At 37.8% G+C, this 19,487-nt stretch overlaps 2 protein-coding genes across 5 annotated transcripts; both read right to left on the bottom strand.

Moving 5' to 3' along the window:
* Window positions 1-2,982: 2,982 nt before the first annotated feature.
* On the bottom strand, window positions 2,983-11,626 carry LOC121971359 (stress response protein NST1-like). Of its 4 annotated transcripts, none has more exons than XM_042522591.1 (16): window positions 11,214-11,626; window positions 11,087-11,137; window positions 10,729-10,968; window positions 9,900-9,998; window positions 9,762-9,817; window positions 8,972-9,080; window positions 6,610-6,789; window positions 6,154-6,411; window positions 5,340-5,570; window positions 5,056-5,256; window positions 4,857-4,979; window positions 4,423-4,701; window positions 4,262-4,360; window positions 3,662-4,188; window positions 3,534-3,566; window positions 2,983-3,337 (listed from the first exon to the last, which is right to left on the bottom strand). In XM_042522591.1, coding segments are annotated over exons 1-16 (2,598 nt in total). In that variant the 5' UTR covers window positions 11,325-11,626; the 3' UTR covers window positions 2,983-3,336. The 4 variants fall into 4 exon arrangements, with proteins under 4 accessions (XP_042378525.1, XP_042378523.1, XP_042378524.1 ...); XM_042522589.1 differs by having other exon boundaries at window positions 8,972-9,083; window positions 11,214-11,625; XM_042522590.1 differs by having other exon boundaries at window positions 5,340-5,567; window positions 8,972-9,083; window positions 11,214-11,624.
* An 860-nt stretch (window positions 11,627-12,486) lies between these two features.
* On the bottom strand, window positions 12,487-18,106 carry LOC121971357 (heterogeneous nuclear ribonucleoprotein Q-like). Its single transcript, XM_042522588.1, has 10 exons — window positions 18,041-18,106; window positions 17,845-17,910; window positions 17,244-17,731; window positions 17,048-17,164; window positions 16,824-16,964; window positions 16,562-16,738; window positions 13,394-13,601; window positions 13,073-13,230; window positions 12,894-12,979; window positions 12,487-12,804 (listed from the first exon to the last, which is right to left on the bottom strand). The coding sequence occupies exons 3-10, from the start codon at window positions 17,718-17,720 to the stop codon at window positions 12,678-12,680; spliced, it is 1,491 nt and encodes a 496-aa protein (XP_042378522.1). The 5' UTR covers window positions 17,721-17,731; window positions 17,845-17,910; window positions 18,041-18,106; the 3' UTR covers window positions 12,487-12,677.
* Between the last annotated feature and the right edge of the window lie 1,381 nt (window positions 18,107-19,487).

Genomic DNA, 19,487 nt, shown 5'->3' with positions numbered 1-19,487 from the left:
CGATAGAGATACTAGATTCTTTCGAATATCTGGCATATACAATACCTTGTTCAGAGTTAGCTCCTTGCCAGAGGTCATCTTTAGCACCACTTTCCTTGGTCCTGAATGTCTAAGGTTACTAAATTGCCCATGAACAGAACGCCCCCATCTTTAATTTCTTCAAAGTTATGGAATAGATCCTTATTGTAGCAAATATGTGTGGTGCACCAGTATCGATCCATCATTGTCATGGGTTGAACCCTATCAAGTTCACTTTAGAGACTATTACACAGAGGTTCATGTCTGGTTTGTCATTCAGGTTGACCTCCTGCTTCTTCTTCGGCTTTTTAGACTCCGAAGATTTGTGACCAACTCAATTACAGTTGTAGCATTTCCTAGAGAATTTTTTCTTGAAACTGTCTCCTCTAAATGTCATCTTGGAAGATTTGGGATTCTTTCATTTTGAGTTTTGACCATACTCGATCACGTTGGTTTTTACAATAACATGAGAGAACAATTTTCTCTATGAACTCTTATTGTCTTTCTCAATTCGAAGTCTTACAACAAGTTTTTTTATAGTCATCAACTTCCTCTTATGCTTCAACTAATTCTTAAAGTCCTTTCGGTCAAAAGGTTTTGACAGCTTCTCAATGATTATTGTTACTTGGAAGGTTTCACTCAATGTCATACCTTCTAAGTAAATCTCTTGCAAGATCATCTAAAACTCCTAAACTTGGCTGATCGTTGACTTGGAGTCAACCATCTTGTAGTCTAGGAAGCGATCAACAATGAACTTTTTGACCCCCAACATCGTTCGATTTGTATTTCTTATCTAAGGACTCCCACAACTCCTTTGCAATTTTATTTTCATAGCACACAACATACAGCAAATCAGCAAGACTGTTGAGGATGTAATTTCGACATAGAAATTCAGACTCGTTCCATTTGTCGATTACAGTGATGGTAGTGATAGTTTCCACATCATTTACACCCTCAGCAAATTTGGGAGGTTTCTTAGTCAGTATCTATGTCATGTTCAGGGTTATCAAGTAGAAAAAACATCTTCTGCTGTCATCGTTTGAAGTTTAACCCGATGAACTTATCTGACTTTTTTCCATAATTGATTGAAACAGTTCTAATCGGAGCGGAGGAGGTTGGCACCTGTTGAGCCCGTTGCATCTCAACATCTTCTGTCATCATCTCAATAGAACGAATCTGTTTTAAGTTTGTTGGATGTTTATCCACAAGCTGCTGGAAGGACAGTACTTACTTATCTGTCAAAATGGCTTGAGCTAATAATCTCAAACTGTAAGTCTGCCTGAGTAGGCCGATCGTCAAGTTGTTGCGTTAGCGAGTGCTCCGAGTGCTGAGTCAAGGATGTTGATGCTGACGGCTTGAGACGAAAGTCGAACAAATACCAAACCTATGTCCGAGTTATGTGAAGAGCATGACCGAGGAACAAAGAAGTTGAATTCTACAGCGAGACAATCTCTTTAAAACAAATCCATTCCCTCCGACGATAGTAAGAGATCACATTTGAATATCTATTTCCTAATCCATTCCCTCCTACTATAGTAAGAGGTCACATTTGAATACCTATTTCCTAAGATAAAACGATACGACCATGACACAACTTCGAACTAGTTAATGTGGCGAACTAAATATATACTTGAATGCTATCACAAATATCTGCCGATCAAAGAATTACACGACAGAATGAAAAGAGAACGAAATGAGAAGAATATGATCTCTCTGTTTTTTCCAAATTCTTCACAGAATTCTTTCGCTCTTTTGCTCTATGCTGTGTTCGAATTCTTCTCAGAATTCACTCTCTAAACATGATCACATCCTTGTATTTATAGAAATGTCTTAACCCACATGCAACGACAATCCTCATATTTATAGAAATGTCTTAACCGACATGTAACGGCATGTGGCAATGGATGCAGTGGTGGCAAACTCATACAAAGCATGTTGCAGGCTCATGCAAGCAGGTGGCGAGCCCATGCATGAGCATGTGGCAAACGAGCAAAACTTGTGTCATGTTCATGCTGAGACACATGACACCTGGCTGTGCATTTCAAAGCAAGAACGTATTTTGCTTGCAACAAAGACCCATGGATTACGTACACGTGGAGTAAGAAGAAGCATGCAAGATAGGCCACATTTGAGCACGTAACATGTGACGCGCGCTTGGCTAAGCAACATGGGCTTAGCTTGCACATTTTGAGCACGTAACATGTGACGCGCGCTTGGCTAATAATCCAAGCTATGGATTCACACCTCCTCTGCATTATCAATCAACCATAATGCCACACTTCCCATGTGAAACTAATAACTCATAAGTCATATTTTCATTCACATTTTTCCAATTTATACTCAAGGCAAAGCTCATCCATTTAACAAATTCACTTCTCCTTGCTAGTTCACCACGGGAACCCTACCCTGCTTCTAATCGAGTCTTACTCAACCACGCAACCCTACACATGTTCAAACCAGTGCTCACCACATACTCTGATCCTCTAATCTGGTTGAAGAGGATGATTCCTCATGCCCTGCTTACCATCTGAGTCCTGGGTACATCATCTGCTGGCCCAACATCAGTCTCAACTACAACTTCGTCCGAGTTTGTGGGAGAGGGCATCGTGTTCAACTCTAATCCACATCCAACTCTTTGATTCATCACCCGATATCAGTCTCAACCACAACTTCGACAGAATTTGTGGGAGACAACATCCAGATCATTTATATTATGGTTCCTTCCTGCTTGCTGATCACCTCACGGCCAACTTGTCATCTGATTTCCGGCAACATTTGCCACCCAACACCAGTCTGAACCACAACTTCTACCGAGTTCATGGGGATGGACCTCCAGTTCCAGCAACACTCACAACCACAAGGAATAATACTCAATTGCAATGATAACGTGTGTGAAGATTCATCAATAATGAAACACTTGCTCATACTAAATCCAAGCATGGAACAAATAAACAAACATTAGGATTAAAAAAAAATACTCGAATCATTTCTCAACATATTCTAGTATAAAGTCGAGTAAATTACAGAATCGTCGAAAAGGCTGAACTTGACAAAGAGGTCAAATGCCAATCTATCAAGGTTCAAGAAGCAGATCGAGTATTAGTAATAGTTGCATGATTTTTTTTTTTTTCTTTTCTCTTTCCTCTTGCTTTCCAGTTTGAAACATGAATCTGAGTACAGAGAACTCAGCAAAAATTTACGTGAATGGGAATAAAAAATGACAACCTTTTATCAAATCCATGAAAAGATCTCCACAACTTTAATCAGAGAACAATCTTCAGAGTCTTGTTGGGCAGCTTTTCCATCTCACCAGTAGTTCCTTCAATTAAACAAAAAAAAAGCATATTAATATTTGGGTAATGAATCCAATAACGAACTTTGTTTTTCTTGATCATGTCAAAATTCTCATTACAATGTTCAATAGAACTAACTCTACATGAAGGTTGTGGATTTGTGATAGCAACTACATGGACCTTTGTGATGATACTGAGAAAAATACGACAAATTGGACTTACTATCGCCGGGAGATCATGTTGGACCCAGAGGACCTGATACAATATCAATAGTCAGAAGCATTAGACACAACGTGATTGACAAGAAGCAATGCACAGTTAGATTCATCTAAGCTAAATATTAATGGTACCTTCCCAGCTGCTTCCCTCCCAAGCTGTGTCTTCCATTGCCAGTCCCTTTGTTTTGCCAAGATAAATTGGTTCTATCGAGATTTGATGTATTTCCAACCGCAGAGTGCACAAATACATTGCCAAGTTTGGCTCCAGAAGGCAAGGCATTAGCTTCTTGGACGTTCTTTAACTTATTAGATATTGTTACATTGGATAGGCCCTGAATAAGATTAGATCTGGCGTCATTTGGTCGGGGATCCTGTCTTGTTAAAATCTGAGTGGGTGTGTCACTTTGGACTCCTGCATTGGCCATGGCCACGGCATCTGCCAAGGGCACAGAGATTGCAGCTTTTGATTCAATTGATTGTGTCACTTTTTGACGATTGACTTGGGCAACTGGAGTGACGGCAACAGAAGACAACAGAGATGTGTAAGGAGCAGAAGATGCCGAAGCAGCAGCAGCAACTTTCGCAAAAGCTGCAGTTGCAGATATGATTTGTTGTGCTCCTTCACGGAGGTGGATAAAATCCCCTTCAATAACAAATAACTGAAATTGCAACAATAAAACGCAATTAACATGAGCTCCGAGTACAAAATAAGCACCAAGGAGTAAAGCTTACCTCAGGGTGATGAGCAAGAAATTCATCAAGCTTTCCATAACACTTCTTGTAATCATGCCAATGCAGAGGTGCAAGCATTTTGCCAAGTCTGTTTGGTAGCTAAACAAAAAAAGATGGTAAGATTAATTTGAAGGGTAAAATATGGGTCAAATGTAACTCACTGTTGTACTGATTCTGATTTTTCCATCTGATCCAGCAGGAATTGCACGAACAATGCAAACTAACAGTGATCGTTCATCAAGAAGTTTGGGCTCTAACGGTGGGTTACTAGGCATTAAAGTATTTGAAACCGGTGGAGCAAAGATAGTTGACTCTGCAGTACCATTTGAACTGACAGAGATTTGTCTAGTTGATATTGTGACACTTGAAGCAGGCCACTCCTGTCCAGATTTTAGCCCTTCCTCCAGTGATTTGTTCTCTGATGGTAAAACGTCCTCAGCCTGGAAACCAAGGAAGAAATACGCATAAGAAATATGGTTGTAGATTGATTTATTATACTTTTCAATGAGGACATTATGCCTATTATACTTTTCAACGAGGGAATCAGGTTTATCAAAGATAAGCAGCCACATTCAGGGTATAAAGTGACACAAACCTTGATTTCTGTCTTCTTATCTGATGGGTAGTATTCGCTAGCAGAATCCAAATGCGAAGGTGCATCAAGTGTACCTTGAGATTGTTGGGTAACTGAGGACTGTTTAATATTAGATCTGAGCACCTGGAACCCAGAAGCTAGCATAAGTCTAACATTCATCATAAAGAGAATTACAGGATAATAGTTAATATTTCTTAACCTGTACTTCTTCGCTTGAACCATTGCCTGAATGGCTAGGCACTTGTTTGTCGCCGTGGCTGCTAAGATGCTCCTGGTGGACTGCCCCTAATTCACCAGGTAGATTGAAGCTATAATGGGTATCTGATCCTAAAAGACCATGCTGTGTTTGAGTTAACGGATGCTTGCTCTCATTAGGTATCTGAGAGACATCCGAGAGGGCCTAAAGAAAGGGGGGAAAATTTTTTAAAAAAATTGAAACATAATAGGCACTAGTCAACCAAAAAGCCAGAAAGTCTACAGTACCAGTACTCGCTGATTTTGCCATTGTTGATGATTTGGAATTATAGGAATTGATTGATAAGGATCCATGTGAGATTGGGGAATGTGCAAATTGGTGGATGTTGCTGGGTGAGGAACACTCAGTGGATTCAACATGTAGGGATGCAGCGAAGCTATCTGTCCTGGAGGAATGAAGCTATTCATTCCCATTAGGGTGGAGGGTACTAGAGGAACATCAGGAACATGCTCAGGCTGCTAAAAGGAAGAAATTTAGAAATGCAAACTCTAATCGTGCATGGTATAGATATTTATATTTAATTTGCAAGGAAAATAAATAAATAAGCTCAGGTTAGGAATTTATTAAATATGTATACTGCAGGAGAATGCAATATCTTATAACAATTAGAAAACATCATATCTAAGTGAGAAGATTTAAGTTGGATTCTTGAATGTCATAATCTGATCAATATTTCACTTAAGCTAAATGATAAAACATCATCAAACAAAACTCACTTCCCTTTCAACTATTCACATTTTAATGTATTAATGATATCTTCATCAGTGTCTTGCTGTTGTAAATTATATTCAAGATATCAAAAGTTCTTACAAAAAATTGAAATTCATCCAACTTAATTATTCTCTGAGACTCTTTGACAATTATATGGATTGAGTTAATATAATTCAGAGTAAATTCCAACAGCAATCAAAAAGTACTTTTGTCTTCCAACACATAACAGATATAAGACTGAAGTCACCAACCTTCCATATCTGAAGAGATCATAACTGTTTGATTCTAGCATGAAAAGCAAAAAATTAGAAAACTAACACCTTTTCTTACCTTAGAAGAGGGATTGGAAGTTGAAACATAGGCTGAAGTCCCATCTACACTTCCATTAGATGAGAAACCCAGCTGAGCGTTTGATTTTCCACCATCTATCACATTAATCTGGCTTGCATTAGAATTAGATGAATCCACTGAGTTCTCCCGGGCAACTTGTGACCCATCTTTATGTTTCCCATTATTTCCCCTTGCTTCAGCCAACTCCAGCTGAAGTTGTTGTATAGCTTGCATATGATGGTGTTCCATTTCAAGAAACTAGCAAAGTATCGAAAAATTAAACAGAAATATAATAACAGACAATACAAAAAAATTGTGAGTTCAAATTAATAGGGGATTGGCTACAACCATCTTGCAAGTTGAATATAATAATCTATCATAAATTTATCACAAACAAAAAGGGTTATGTTTTCAATTTCTTTTGTCATTGAAATTACAAAGCATTAACAATCTAACCTGCCGTTGAATACTGATCCAATATTGGTTAACGTGCTCAATACGTTCTCGTAGCTCAACTTGCAAGGACTGGTTGGTGGATGACTGCAGAGCATCCATTTCTTGAACACGTGCAATCCATGTGTGTGCCTCTCTCAACTGTTCCTCCTTGAAATGAATAGTTTCTTGTGCAACTCGATGCTGAGAGAATATGATCAGTTTGTTTAGAATAAGGAAACAAAAGGATATGCTACAGTTGGAGACTGCAGACAACTAGACAAAACTTCAAATCAATGTGTTAGATTACAAAAGGTGAATAAAATATTAAAACAATAATCAATTTCAGTTAGCATATCCAGTCCAAACCAGACAGTTTTGTCAAAATATCTAGCAAATAATTAGATCAAACAAAAAATATTCAAGCAGGTATGTGGTTTTTCCTGGACAATATATGTCTGATCTGTATTGGAATCCTCCAGCAACTTCAGAGGAGCTTTTAGATAGCCTTAATTTATGTGTCTGTTCTCACCTTTCTCATGTTATGGGATAATCCAATTTCACAAACCAGATAACTCTCTTGATTACAATAACAGTGACTATCTAGCATCTTTACCATAAAGCTGGATACATCCATTGCGGAATTCCATTGAAGCCCATCTTCAGAAGCTTAAAAAATTGCAGTGAGATCAGCTAACAAACAATGTTGTTCCCACTAAGGCTTAAATCCATAATGTATTAATAGGTTGATACAATCACACAAGTTATGTCAGCTTCTTTAGAGAATTTTGGATTCCCAAAAATATCGCTAGGCATTATATCTGAAGATGAGAATATTGTACATCCACTGATGCATAGAACTCTAGGCAACAAGCAAAACCAACAAAAGTACAAATCATATATCTGAGAAATGATTGTGTTTTACCAAGAAAATGTCAACCAGAAGCTCCCAGAAAGTGCAGGGAGAAAACACTGCTTACCAAGAAGAGCATTTCTACAAACTTTTTCAATCTATATGATACATTTAAACTATCATACTGACAGATCTGAAAACGAAGCTTCAAGTTTCCGATGGTGTTGAAACATGTAAATGAGCATTTCTTACATGTAGCCCTTCGCTCTTAGTCCAGTGAGTTGCACTTGGTAGAAACAGAAGATAATGAGTGGCATGGAAACATCCTAATCTGATCGTGACCAAAAAATAAGCAAATATACATTCAAGCCACTGGCTTACTGGTCAAAATGTGGGTAGTTGAACCACAATTTTTTTAAAAAATAATAATAATAAATGATATACAGTAGAAATATAAATAATATTAATAGTAGAGTAGAGTCATAAGAACTGAAACTTCAGAAAATGCATTAAGAAAGTCAATCAGATCAAACCTAGCTTCTGTGCATCAATTTTGAGGGTTAAACACAACTAGCTGGGCATCCAGTTTGAAGATTACAGTTAATAACCAAAACAGTTTAACCTGATTTCTAAGTATGCTATGAACGAATGAAGCTCAAGATTTAACTGTTTTCAAATTGATCAATGACCAATTAATTAATCAAATCCATAAAAACTTAGTGCTCCACAAAATCCACATATAAATGTCACCCTTGAAATCCATTGTGAACTTTGAATATATTAGTAGGTTCACCTGCTTGAAAAATAAGAAAGAAAAGAAATGCATGGATCATCCTATCCAAAAACCAAATAACTAGAATGTAGGTGGCACTAGATCATTATCAATTGGCATGTACATGACATTAAGTAGTTGATAAAAAAAACAGACAACCCACTGCACGAATCTCTCGCCGCATGGGGTCCAGGGAAGGATCTATTGTACGCAGCCGTACCCTACTTTTTGCAAGAGGTTGTTTTTAGGATTCGAACTTGTGACCTTTTGGTCACAAAGCAACAACTTTACCGTTGCGTCAAGGCTTCCCTTCATGACATTAAGTAGTTGATGTGGTTCAAAATATGGGGCTAAACTGTAAGGTTCATTTCAAAATTTTAAGGTTTTAAATTTGTTTACAAGTTTGTTATGTTTTGAAAAGTTGTATAAGTTCTTAAAAAAAGATAAATTTTTAGGGTGAGTTAGACATCTTAAGAGAATCGGGTTTTTGGTTTACATGTAATTTGTTCTTGATTCATGAAATTTTTCCTTCTTTCTCTATGACAGATTTTGCTTGTGTTGCCTCAAGTGGTATCAGTTCATCCCACTGCCACATCAGTAATATTTCTAAGAAACGATCCACAAGACAAAATGTTAACTAATGCTTAAAATGAAACTTAAGGTCCCAAGAGGCAAGAGTTCATCAGCTTAGGTTTCAACTACAGGGAGAAGAAGCTCATTCTGAAATGAAAGTATATAAATAAAGAAAGCTTCAGGGCAACCTGCTCTTGCAATGCAAGGATTTGACCCTCTTTATCTTGAATGAGTTCTTGGAAATCATGAATTTGACTCAGGTGCTGTGCTCTTTCAGCTTCAGAGTTATCACGCTCCCTTCTGCATAAAATCGCTATTAGGCTTATGAAGCTTCACTCTAGTAAAATTGTTTTAAATATTCACAAAATCATTCAGTAAACTAAATAAAAATAGAATTCCATATAAAACACAAAAACAGTTAATGAAAGAGAACAGGATGAGCCCTTGGCATAATTGTTTTATTATAAAGCAAGCAACATAACGTTCAACATAACCCCAACTTACTGTTTACTATATTCAAGAAACAAATGCACAGTGAATGCACCCAATACTGCTACCAAACAAAGTAACAGATTGCTGTATAAATAGTCATCAATCATTCCAACAAGGGAACCAAAAGTATGCACCCAATACTGCTACCAAACAAAGTAACAGATTGCTGTATAAATAGTCATCAATCATTCCAACAAGGGAACCAAAAGTGTATAAATGTTCTTGATACACTTGTGCTAACAATATTAACAAATTTTACAGAAAAAAAAGGCTGATGGGAATAGCACTAGGGTAATTTGTGGGACACAAGATATACATACAAAACTAAATTTGAGGGACCAGTACATACTCTTAGAATTGGCTAAATAGAATTTCCAAAATTAAGATAAAGGGAATGATACCTGATTAATTCAAGATAACAGTTTCAAGGGAAAACTAATAACGAAATCTGGAGCATTTAACAAATTTTAGAGGAAACTCATATACCTATAGTTGGCTAACTCTTTATTTTGCTCCCTAAGAAGATCTTCTTTAGCCCATGCCTAACAAAAAATGTAAACCCTCAAATAAAACTCAAGCTTCCAATTAAAACAGCAAAAGAAAATAGAGGCAAGCGAAACAAACTGCTTCACTGTCAATTTTCATAGTATGTAGCTCCCTCTCTTTCTCTTCCACTTTCCTCTCAAGTTCAAGTAAACGTTTTTCCCTTTCGCGAAGTTGCTCCTGTTCAAATAGTAGGATGAATTAGGAGAAAAAGTCACATGAATCAAATATTCGATCCAAGTGAAGTAACGGCAAATAAACTCACAAGAGTAGAAGAATGGAGAATGTACAGACTTAACAACATAGGTATTTAACTTGCTTAGAGACATCAAGAACCAAAGTCAAAGCCTTGAGCAAATATAGGTAGACAAACAAAAACACTATTCAAAGCATTGAAGAAGATAAGATGAGTGCAAAACTAACCTTATAAGTCAGAATAGCAAAAATTCAGCTGTTGAGCAAACAACAAGAAAGATGGAATCACATATTAAAGTAGCATACAAAAGATTTTGGCACTAACATAAAACTTTAACTAAAAAAATTCAGGTAAACCAACAATTTTGAAGTGGAAAAAAGGGCAAAATATCATTTTCACTAGGGATTTTTTATTTTTTAAAACCAGTCATAAACAATTATTATAAGAGGAAATTAAAGTACACATGGTAATAATGACGTAGTAGCCATTCTTTGATGGAAACTTAAAACTGGGTGTTAAAGGCAAATACAAATAATATGCACTGTATCAGATTGTTAATATATTTGTATTTAAATATGTAGCCAAGAACACATGTGAATAATAATAGCTGAAATCCAAAGCCACAACAATTATTAAAGAGAAACACCAGCAATTTTAATAAATCAAGCAAACCACCCTCTTATAGAGGAAGAGTAAAGTGCATGTGTTAGATGCCTTGAGATTGTTGTTGATGTCAATCTGCTCCTTGAGCTTTACTTCATAAGTATTTTGCATTTCTAGCACCTCAGACCTAGCAATCGTCCTAGCAAGTTCAATCTCCATTTGCTGAAGTTGTTCTCTCAGCCTTGAGATCTCTTGCAGCTTCCTTTGCAACATAGCGTCAGTTATTTGACTACCAACATCAATCGTAAGTGAACAGAATTCCACGTCCTGGCGTCCCGAACCAACCTGCACCTTATCACCAAAACGTCATCCGTAAACGTCAGGTCTTCACCAAAATCGTTTCCTAACTGAAAGTGTGGGGAAAAAACGAGATTCACTTATCAGAGAGAACCTATCAGAACATACACACCTCATGTATTGTCCTCTCAGCTGATTGGTTCACATTAAGATGCTCTCTCTCCTGCGAAGCAGTAAACAAACACATTTCAGACAAGAAAGAACAAGAAGAAAGGGGTAAAAAACTTCAAAAGCCTCACCTCGCCTCCATTGCTCCGATAAGAGTGGTCCGGCATGGCGCGCCACTCCTTTCTCGCCGCCTGGGAGGCAGACACGGGAATGGTTCCATTGAGGCCCACGGGAGCCTCCATGGCGTCAGACAGGTAAAAAAGGTGAGATTCTTCTCACCCACGACCCTCCGAAATGGAATCGCTCGGAGGCGAGAACGATTTCTAGGGTTCCGGGAGGAAACCCTAATTCCTGGATCGATCTGCGCCCGCTGGGATAACGGGCATTGCGGAGGGAGGATCCGAGGGCGATCGGAGGAGGAGGCAGTGGACGTGAAGAGATCGGCGGGGTGGAGGAATTTGGGGGGAGACGAAGCGAGGGAGAAACAGAGAGAGCGTCTTGTTCCTTCGCGATTCAATTTATAGGGATTTGGGGACGACGGCGTCGGCGAAGCTGCTTATTAGTAGAGACCCTTTTTACAGGACTGCAAATGGTGTCGCGTAAGTCGTGACTTGCGTCGTTGCTGAGTTGGGTTGGGTTAGACTATAAGCTTGGGCTGGGCCGGACCATGAGCTTTTTCTTGAACGGGTCCAAGAGGTTAGGGCACCTCAGGAGTGATCGCACTCTGGAGCAATCGACACAAGATAGTTCCAGAATGGCTAACATCGTTGGCATAGTCGAGGGACAGCAGTGTTCGACACGCTCACTAGTTGAAAGTAGATAAAATGATCTATAAATTCTTTCCCCCTCGTGCGATACGTGTTCATTTAACATTTGAGTTTAAGAGAAATAAAATCGTCCATGTCTTTTTGAATTTAGATAGATCATTAGTTGAATCAATTTCCTTTACTTCTAGACAGTGCCGAGTCCAATCTCATTTCGTGTTCTTTCTTGAATGGGATGAACTTTTCTTTCCTTCCTCATCAACCCCCGCAACTTTGCTCGAATCTCTCTCTCGCAACAACACCACAAAACCTCTGTGAGGTTGCTTGCAGCCACGAGGGTTCCCCAAGGCAATCACAAGTTGCCGCAAACTCATCGGAGTTAAACAATAATCAAAACTGCTACATATTCTAACAGATATGATTGAAACTGTAATACCGCACTTGCTACAACAATGTTGAAATAAAAATATCCTAAAGTGCCACACTTTTTTCCTCAAGAGTCCAAATAAACATCAATCAAAAAATGCATCATGAATAACACTAGTGATTTTGTCTCACGTAGAGGTGAATATTGCAATTAATTAGAGGTTAATAGGGATTTATTTTATTAATCATTGCTAATAGTTTTAAAAAAATTGAATTGAGTTAGAACCATAAACGGCCCCATAAAGTACTTGATTATGATGTAGGTTTAAGTACAACCATCATTAGAGTCTTCATTTCTTCTCCATTTGATGATTCAACAATGTCAAATTGATGACTACCAAGATGCAAAACCCCTAGACAAGTATTAGGACACACAGTATAGCAAAGCAACTGCCTAGCTGACTCTCAGTAAGGGCGGTAGCGGCGCCCGCGGTTACCATCTATGTCCCGACTTCCCCTATCGCTTGATCCACTGCTGCGGTCACCACGACGAGGTGGCGGCGGCGGAGGGGGCTGTGTGCCAGGCTGTTGCCTGAAAGGTGCAAATGCGAAGTATGGGTGACTGAAACAATGAGGCCAAAGTAGATGGTTTTAGTTCGCTAATACGAGTGTGCTACTCACAAGACATAACCAAGGCGACCGTCAGGTAGCATCATTGGCACCATTCTCATGCCGGCAGGCATTGGTCCTCGGCCATATATCATTGGCTGTGTTTAAACAAGTCAAAAGAATTGATCAATCAAAAGCATAAAACTAAGCTTTTAACAGCTTACACTGTAATCTCTGTGTCGAAAACCAACCTGACCGAGTCCTCCTGCACCGTATCCTCCAGCACCATAAGACCCTGGATAGCCATAAGGGGGGTATGGCGGGAAATTCGGAAGAAGTCCGGGTTTCGAACTGTGATCATTTTTCTTGTCTGTCTGAGGCTTGGCAAGGGAGATCTCTAATGTATGCCCTTTGGTTTAACAATAAGCAGAAAGGAAAGGCTAAGAAAATATGAAACTGCATAGCAAGATACGAGACGGCAAAAAAAAATTACTATGTTTTGGGTTTAATTTTGAAATTTTGATTTTGTAGACAATTTGGATAGCATGGAAATCAAATTGTAACGTAGTTACCGTCAATCTCATATTTTTCAGTTCCTTTAACGGCTTTTAGAGCACTAGACCTCTCTGCGAAATGAATGAATCCAAAGTCCCTCTTGCTCTGCCCAGCTTTAGCTGGCGGCAAAACGACTTTTGTGATCTCTCCATTACTTTCAAAAAGTTCCTTCAGCTGCTCAGAGGTGACAGTCTCCGGCAAATTTTTCACATAGATAGCCTTCACCTGCAACAATTTAAACAATCATTGTAGTGCTTGAAAAAAAAGGTGCTTCTGGATGATTAGCATTAGTGAAGAATCGTAATCGGAAGTATAACGACTAAATCAGAAACAACTTATCAAATATGTAAAATTATACATATTTTCCAATAAAATAACTGAATGTTGGACTCGACATGAACATTGAAATTTTAAATCCAGTCCAACTCAAATACTTGCAATGTGTTCCACTACCTGGTGGTTCAGCTATCAATACTAGAGGCTTCTCGCGAATAGAAAAGTACATGAAAACGGAAACAGATAGGCAATCACAGACAAGATTGGGATCTGATCCACTAAAAACATGAACCTTCAAACCCTCTATCGGGAGCAATGACTGAGCAATCCTACCACCTAGATCAACACATGTTATTCAAACTTGCTATCTACGGTACAATAATAACAACCAAGTTTTTATCCCACTAAATGAGATTATATGGATGTTTTTTATGCCATTGAACTTGATCCCTTACTATATCCTCATCTATATTTAAATGAACTTTATCTTGTATTATCGTTGCTAACCAAGTTTTTTTTATCCCTTTTCCTAGATTAATGTGTATTTGTCATGTGCTCACTCACCTAATTGTGGTGTATTTATTGGTCGCCCAATTACATATCCCTTTCTCTCTAATGTTCTTATTTTTTATTTCTTATTTCTTATCGGGTTCTCGTAAGTAACATATGGTGTCAAAATTAAATTTGAGCAATAATTCAGACCATTAAAAAATTAAGATTGAACATCCAGATTCTTGACATGCCAAAACAGAAACGCAACAGAATGTCAATCACTATCACTCACAAGCTTTATTGTCCATCGAATGTCACAACTGTCCAAATAATTTCTTCCACTTCCCTTGCCTCTGATAAGCCTGGCAAGTCTTGCTGCAGCTCACATAAAGCCATGAGATTTGCAGCTACCGAGCTGCATGCATGTCGTCCAGTCGGAATAGACTTTTTTAAGTCCATCTAGAAATTCTATCCTATTCTTGAATTACTTATAAAAATGGGAATTGGTAACATAAATAAACGCCAAATACATTGTTCCAAAAAAATCAATGATTAAATGAAAATCTTGTTGCCCTATAATCCAAACCAACATTCATGTCCAAAACATTATCCCATGTTAGGTCGATGGAATGAAATTGCCAACAAATTGAATACAAATTCCTAGGAAATGGAACAGGCTTTGTTCATTCTAATCCCTAAAGAAGTTGTAAAGAATGTACAAGATATAGAATGCATGATGCAAACATAGTAAAATATACCTATAAGAAATATTCCACCAACTTTCTCAATTCACTCACATCATCCAACACCACCCTTATCCCACTTGTTTAAGGGCCCATCTCACAATCTGCCTAACACACTCATCCAGTTTGATCTATTTAACCCCCATAGTTTACTAATCCTACTTAACTTGTTTGGCTCACTCAGACTATCCGCTTCACTTGGGCTACCTAATTCATCCATCAAGCCCGATTTATGGTAACTAGCATATGTAGAAAACCAACTCATCTACCAGAACCATCATGATTAGAAACCAAAGTCTAATTACTGAGCATTTATTTTAGTTTTGTGGATGCATAGTGACAATGGCGCTTTTTTACCAAAAGAGTTGCCTTTTTTTATTGCTTGTGAACTAATAAGTTTAATTGTGAGATTTTAGTCATCCCATCTCCCATTCTCTATTGCTATTAGGATTTGGGGGCTTATTTTACTTGACTTGGAGAACCCTTTGCTATTTCTATGTCTGATGTTCAATTATTTTTCATCAGTATTACACATCCACTTGAATAAGGTATTCAACACCGAGGTCATCTAAGCTCTCTCTATATTTCAGTTGAACGAGGAAAACTAAGCCACTTTTCTTGAGAAGACCCACTACACAGTGGGGGACGAAATGAAACAATATAACACTCCTAAAGTTGAAACATAGATATCAAATCATGCCAAGTTTGTTGCATAATTTTACAAAATAAGCATCGGCAAGTTGGTCGTTGGTTACATGCATTAAGTGTCGCGACATTTTGTCATGAATGAAATGGCAGCTCCTCTCTGTATGCTTAGTGCACTCAAGGAAAGGAGACTATGATTGGAGCCAATTGCATTGTAATCATAGGGTATACCCATATGAGCCAAAATAGAAATATGTCAAACTTCTAATCAAGTGATAATAGTCCTACAACAAAAGTGCAATATTCGTCCAAATGTAGAACTTCAGTCAAGAATAAAACCAAGTCACCAAATTAGTATGCATCAATACAATCATTTAGTGATTCTTTTTTAACTCTAGGTTTACCATCAACTCCATTTTCAAATGCTAATTATGGTAATAATAACATATATTGACTCTCCTATTAAACATAGATAACAAGTAGACAGTAATCAATCACCATCTTTCTGCAAAAATGATAGAGAATCTATGAAGTATCAGTTTGTTTGCGCCTTATCAATTGAGTCTCCTCAATTAAATCATTTAAATAGATTAGTTCAGTTGTATACTTCCTTAAGCGTAAAATGGCATGCTTCCTCAAGTAAATCAGTATCCACTAACTGCCAGTACCATAACTCTAAATGCAGCATGTCTAATGAAAATTGAATTATAGTTGTGATTTCTCCAGAAGCTTACACACAGTTAAATCCTACCGAACAATATAACCTGATCTGGAGCTTGTTTAACATAAACAAGTCCAAGAAAGAGAGCTAAAGAGAATGGTATTGGCAACATCCATCTGATCCATATGTTAGTCTTGAATGACAACCACCAATAGGAGAATATAAATGAGTTATCACATTGCTGATGAAGTAATCAAGTATATAGTAGTCGGAAAGTGTGGTATATGAATGAATTAAAGGTGTCTATAAATGAATGAACCACTCATAGGAAGCAAAAAGTCAAGCACTCCTCTGGGAAAGCAACTTGCCTGAGAAGCAGCAGAGGAATCTGCTGAGTTTTTAGGATCAGCCCAGCTGATAGTGGGATTAGTTCCATCCAACTTAAAGTTTGGAGTCGTCATTTTCTGTCTTGCATATTCAGCACAGGCATGGTTGTAGTACTCAACAAAAAGGAAACCTCGGTTACGTGTTGGATTTTGTGGATCCTGTGAAACATCAAGATGAAAAAAGGAATGCAAATGAGGAGATTGAAAGATTGCCACTGACTTAATTTCACAGAATGAAACCAACCTTAAAAATTTCAACATTTTCAACCCCTGGACCACTTTCCTCAAGGATATTCCTCAGCTCTTCTTCTGTCAAGCTCTTAGGCACATTTCCAACAAATAATCTGTGCTTAGCTTGTGATAAGGAACATCTCAGTTTTCGTCCCTGAAAGTAAAATGAGAAACACTTAGATGTACATCATAGTATAGCAGGAGAATGATTCCCATGCAACAATCTGACAATGTTACCTTGAATTCTTTCTCATGAATCCCTTCAATGGCTTTATGAGCTGCATCACCGTTTGTAAACATTATGAAAGCAAAACCCTTACTTTCTTTTGTATCCTTGTCCTTCATTATCCTTACCTGACACCCATCACAAACATTTACAATCCAAGGCGATATAAGCACATTTGCACAAACAAAAAAAAGTATGATTTTTTACCTCAAAAATATCTCCAAATGGTTCAGCGAGATCTCTAAGGTCCTCCTCAGAGGCATCACGTGGCAGCCCACCAATGAAAACCTCTGAGCCATGAGGGGGAAGAGAGAGCAATTCAGCACGCTTCCTACTCTCCTCGTCATCCTCAGTTTCAACTTGCTTCTCAGCTTCTTCTTCCTCTTCAACACCTCCTTGCATAGATTCTGGCGCATCATCAGTAACACTTGCCAAAGTTGAAACTTTTTCACGCCTTCCGGTTCTACCAGCTTCTCCATCTCCATCTTCATCATTGCCACTGCCCACTCCGTAGCCACGTCCCTCAACATCCTCCCCGCCGGACTCCTCCCCGACATTTGAGTACACATTTTCCTCCTCCAAAGGGTCCTCCTCATCCATCATGTCCTCCTCCTCCTCGATGTCGTTATCCCCATCGAGGTCAATCTGCTCCTCGGGCTCCGACGACTGCTGCCGCTCCGACATGACTCCCCGATCTGCGCCCCGCCCCCATTTTCACATTTTTCAATCAGCATCACAACCAAATCCATAAGCAACCAGTCAAAATCGCTCAAAATAAATAGCACAAACCCAATAACAATCAAAGTACCGTCTAATTGCCGAATAATCGCAAAACCCTAGCGACGCGAAGTGGGAGAAGCGGCGAGGGCCAACCCTAAGTGGCAAAACAACAACAGGACAAAACAGAAGAGATAGCAACACATTGCACATGAATCGATCCATCCTAGAGACGGGAAGAACACGAATAGAGCGAAGAGAAGAGATGCGAAGGCGATCGAGCTTACTGCGTTTGTGTTGGTGTGGGATTGGTTTTGGTTCGGCGTTGGATCGCTCTCCTTGGCCAGGAGACGCCAGGGCGCTGCTGCCGCCTGCCTTATAGGCTAATATGAGCGAATCATCGCGTCCTAGACGTCCGATCAGAATCCTACGGTTGTGATTGGAAAAGCATGTCGAGTGGAAGGACGCTGCTCGACGCTGCCAGGAACGACCGAGAAGTGGGAACCCAACAGTGAGACGACGTCATCATCGCGTCAGGAGGAATTTGAAACCTCTCTGTTTGTCCACGTGTTTTCTATATATTGGGGAAACATGGTGAATGGCGAGCAATGAAGTGACAGCGGATTGGTGGATTAATTTTGCTTCGGTTAATTTAAATTGGACTTCGGTCAAGTCCGAAGTCTATGCCATGGCAGACTATGGAATGTTTACTCGAAATTATTTGATTTCCATTTTTAGAAAAAAAAAATCCTGACAAAAAAATTTAAAATAATATTTAAAAATTAGATTAAAAAAATCAAAGACGATTCTGGTTATTTATATCTTTAAAAAACTTATCAAAATAATAATAGACGAAGAGTGTTATCGTCCATGAATAAACACAAGGAGCAAAATAATTTCGTAATTAATAGAGTGGGTTTAGTTGAGCGTTATTCTTGATAATCTTAATTATCTATTTAAAATTATCAATGAAAATTTTATTTAATTTAGGTAATCGATGATTTTCGAATAATGCTCTATGCCAGATACGTCAGCAAAGAGACATGCAATTTGGAATCGGAAAACTGAAGTTTTTCATGATTATGAGGTTAACGAAATTTTTTTACTCAAAATAACTTCAAATAAGAGAACACGTGGTAAAAAAGAAAAATATAAAGAAAAATAAAAATTATTAAAAAAAACATAAAAAATTATAAAAAAATTTACAAAATAGAAAAAAATAATAATAATTAAAAATTACAAAAATTAAAAAAACATAACAAATTTTTAAAAAACTTTAAAAATATATTAAAAAATTAGAAAAAATAGAAAAATATAAAAAAAATTAAAATAGAAAAAATAGAAGAAAAAAAACGTAAAATACACATAAAAGTGAAAAAAATGTGAAAAAGAAAAATATAAAAAACAGAGTTTAAAAATAATAATAACAATAATATATGGTTGGTTTTGCAACTAAGGATAATATAGTAAAATATTATATTAGGTTATTCATTAAAACCTTCAAACAAACAAGTTTTTTTTTTATTACCTATGTTGAACCAAACAGCATTTGGTTATGTTTTATTCCTCATAATTTTGGTTATGTGATTACTTGGTAATCACATAACCAAGGTTATACATGATAACTTGAACCAAACGCACTTATAGTTAGTGGCGTAGCCAGGATTTTAGACCAGGAGGGACGATTTTATAAAAATTCTAAATATTAGTGTAGATCAATTTTTATCCTCCAAA

The sequence above is a fragment of the Zingiber officinale genome, chromosome 4A (assembly GCF_018446385.1).
Source record: "Zingiber officinale cultivar Zhangliang chromosome 4A, Zo_v1.1, whole genome shotgun sequence".
NCBI lineage: Eukaryota > Viridiplantae > Streptophyta > Magnoliopsida > Zingiberales > Zingiberaceae > Zingiber > Zingiber officinale.
This window is presented reverse-complemented; position numbering and strand designations above follow the sequence as displayed.

What these genes read in the sequence shown, in the direction of transcription:
- LOC121971359 (XM_042522589.1), bottom strand. Translation starts at nt 11,324, where the DNA reads ATGGAGGCTCCCGTGGGCCTCAATGGAACCATTCCCGTGTCTGCCTCC. An exon ending in CTGAGAGGACAATACATGAG is followed by an intron (nt 10,969 to 11,086) that starts GTGTGTATGTTC and finishes TTTGGTGATAAG; the next exon opens with GTGCAGGTTGGTTCGGGACG. An exon ending in ATAAGAAGACAGAAATCAAG is followed by an intron (nt 4,702 to 4,856) that starts GTTTGTGTCACT and finishes CTTGGTTTCCAG; the next exon opens with GCTGAGGACGTTTTACCATC.
- LOC121971357 (XM_042522588.1), bottom strand. Translation starts at nt 17,720, where the DNA reads ATGTCGGAGCGGCAGCAGTCGTCGGAGCCCGAGGAGCAGATTGACCTC. An exon ending in ATTCCTCTGCTGCTTCTCAG is followed by an intron (nt 13,602 to 16,561) that starts GCAAGTTGCTTT and finishes AAATTGTTGCAG; the next exon opens with GTGAAGGCTATCTATGTGAA. An exon ending in GTGCAGGAGGACTCGGTCAG is followed by an intron (nt 12,980 to 13,072) that starts GTTGGTTTTCGA and finishes GTTTAAACACAG; the next exon opens with CCAATGATATATGGCCGAGG.